The following is a 2,052-nucleotide window of genomic DNA, read 5'->3' as shown; positions in this document are numbered from 1 at the left end:
ATCCCCACCAAGTTGATGTTGATCCCCATCCCCACCATCCCCAATGACCATTGACCACCAACCCTATTGACCGCCATCCCCACCAACCCTATTGACCGCCATCCCCACCAACCCTATTGACCGCCATCCCCACCAACCCTATTGACCGCCATCCCCACCAACCCTATTGACCGCCATCCCCACCAACCCTATTGACCGCCATCCCCACCAACCCTATTGACCGCCATCCCCACCATCCCCACCGACCCCCATCCCCACTATCCCCCATGACCACTATCTCCACCATCCCTACTGACCACTATCTCCACCATCCCCACTGACCACTGACCCCCATCCCCACCATTGCCACTGACCGTTGACCCCCATCCCCACTGACCACCATCCCTCTTGACCCCCATCCCCACCATCTCCACTGACCACTGACCCCCATCTCCACTGACCATTATCCTTACTGACCACCATCCCCACTGACCACTGACCTCCATTCTCCCCATCCCCACTGATCCCCATCCTCACTGATCTCCATCCCCACCATCTTCACTGACCACTATCTCCACCATCCCTACTGACCATTGACCCTCATCCCCGCTATCCCCACCATCCCCACTGACCATTATCCTTACTGATCCCCATCCCTGCTGACCATTATCCTTACTGACCCCCATCCCCACCATCCCCACTGACCCCCATCTCTCTTGTCTCCTCCAGAGCCTGGACGTGGGCAACAACCAGCTGCGGGAGCTGCCCGCCGCCCTGGCCGACTGCCCCCGCCTGAAGGAAGCCAACTTCAAGGGCAACCAGCTGAAGGACAAGCGGCTGGAGAAGATGGTCAACAGCTGCCAGATGAAGGCCATCCTGGAGTACCTGCGGGCCGGCGGCCGCGGGAAGGGGAAAGCCGAGAGCGGCAGAGAGGAGGCCAGGAAGAAGAAGAGGGAGAAGCAACAGAGGAAGGATGGCGTGGACGGGGAGCAGGACGAGCTGGAGGAAGCGAGCAAGCTGCTGGTGAAGGTGCTGCACGTCTCCGAAAACCCAGCACCCTTGGTGGTCAAAGCGAGCCCGGGCGTCAAAGATGTTCGAGCCTTCATTGTGTGCTGCGTGCTGAAGGGAGTCAACCTGAAACCAGGAAATGCTCTGAAGAGGTTCTTGTCTGCACAGGTAAGCACTGAGATCTTGTGTTACTCGTTTGTGATGGGAATGTTGTTAGCAGAGTGGGAAATGGACCCTTCTAGGCTCCTTCCAGCAGAGAAGTGTCTGGAATTGAGGGACGGGGCAGTGAGGGCTGGCCGTGCTGCCTCCTCAGGCTGCAATAAGCAAAACTGTTTTTTGTGAAGAACCTCGTAGCTCAGATATTGCCATGAGAGGGCGATGAACGCACGTGTGTTTGCGTTGCCTCTGTAACAACAGCTTGTTAGTGCTGTGGGACCTGTTGATAACCAATAATAAACCCGTGCCCGTGGTAGAAATGCCCTGGTTTGGCTCCAGGTTCCCTCATCTGAGCTAAAACCATCCCACACCCCAACCCTTCCAGCCCAGGCACTGTAACCACAGCCATTCCCGCTGCCCCTCTCCATGAGAGGGACATATTGAGCCTTGGAATGGGCTGCCCAGGGAGGTGGTTGAGGCACTGTCCCTGGAGGTGTTCGAGACGGGTTGATGCGGTGCTGGGGGACATGGTGCTGGGGGAGGGACATGGTTTTTTTGTCAGAGTTGGGTTGACGGTTGGACAAGATGATCTTGAAGGTCCCTTCCAACCTGGAAGATTCTGTGATCCTGAGTCTATACGATTCAAAAGCCGGGTTGACATAGTGCGTAGAGACGTGGGTTAGTGATGGGTTTTATCAGGTTGATGGTTGGATTTGATGATCTTACAGGTCCCTTCCAACCCGGACAGTCCCGTGATTCTACGATCCCGGGGTTTTAGCGTTAGAAGTGTCGCTTTCCCGCTTTATTCCCTCTTTATTCCCGCTTTATCCCCGGTCGGTGGCTCCGTGAGGCGGCGGGGCGGGCCTGGGCGGGCCTTGCGCGGCGGGGCGGGCCGGGGAGCGCCATGGC

At 57.4% G+C, this 2,052-nt stretch overlaps 1 protein-coding gene across 1 annotated transcript in view; it reads left to right on the top strand.

Annotated features, from left to right (window-relative positions):
• Window positions 1–2,052, top strand: part of LOC106894002 (leucine-rich repeat-containing protein 47-like) — a 12,169-nt gene that overhangs the window by 3,676 nt on the left and 6,441 nt on the right. Inside the window, exon 2 of the mRNA XM_014952419.1 lies at window positions 711–1,155. Within this exon, the coding sequence (XP_014807905.1) occupies window positions 711–1,155 (445 nt within the window). The remainder of the gene's footprint in view (window positions 1–710; window positions 1,156–2,052) is intronic.

The sequence above is a fragment of the Calidris pugnax genome, unplaced genomic scaffold (assembly GCF_001431845.1).
Source record: "Calidris pugnax isolate Ruff unplaced genomic scaffold, ASM143184v1 scaffold217, whole genome shotgun sequence".
Classification (NCBI taxonomy): domain Eukaryota; kingdom Metazoa; phylum Chordata; class Aves; order Charadriiformes; family Scolopacidae; genus Calidris; species Calidris pugnax.
Note: the sequence above shows the minus strand (reverse complement) of the source record. Positions and strands in the feature narration are given on the sequence as shown.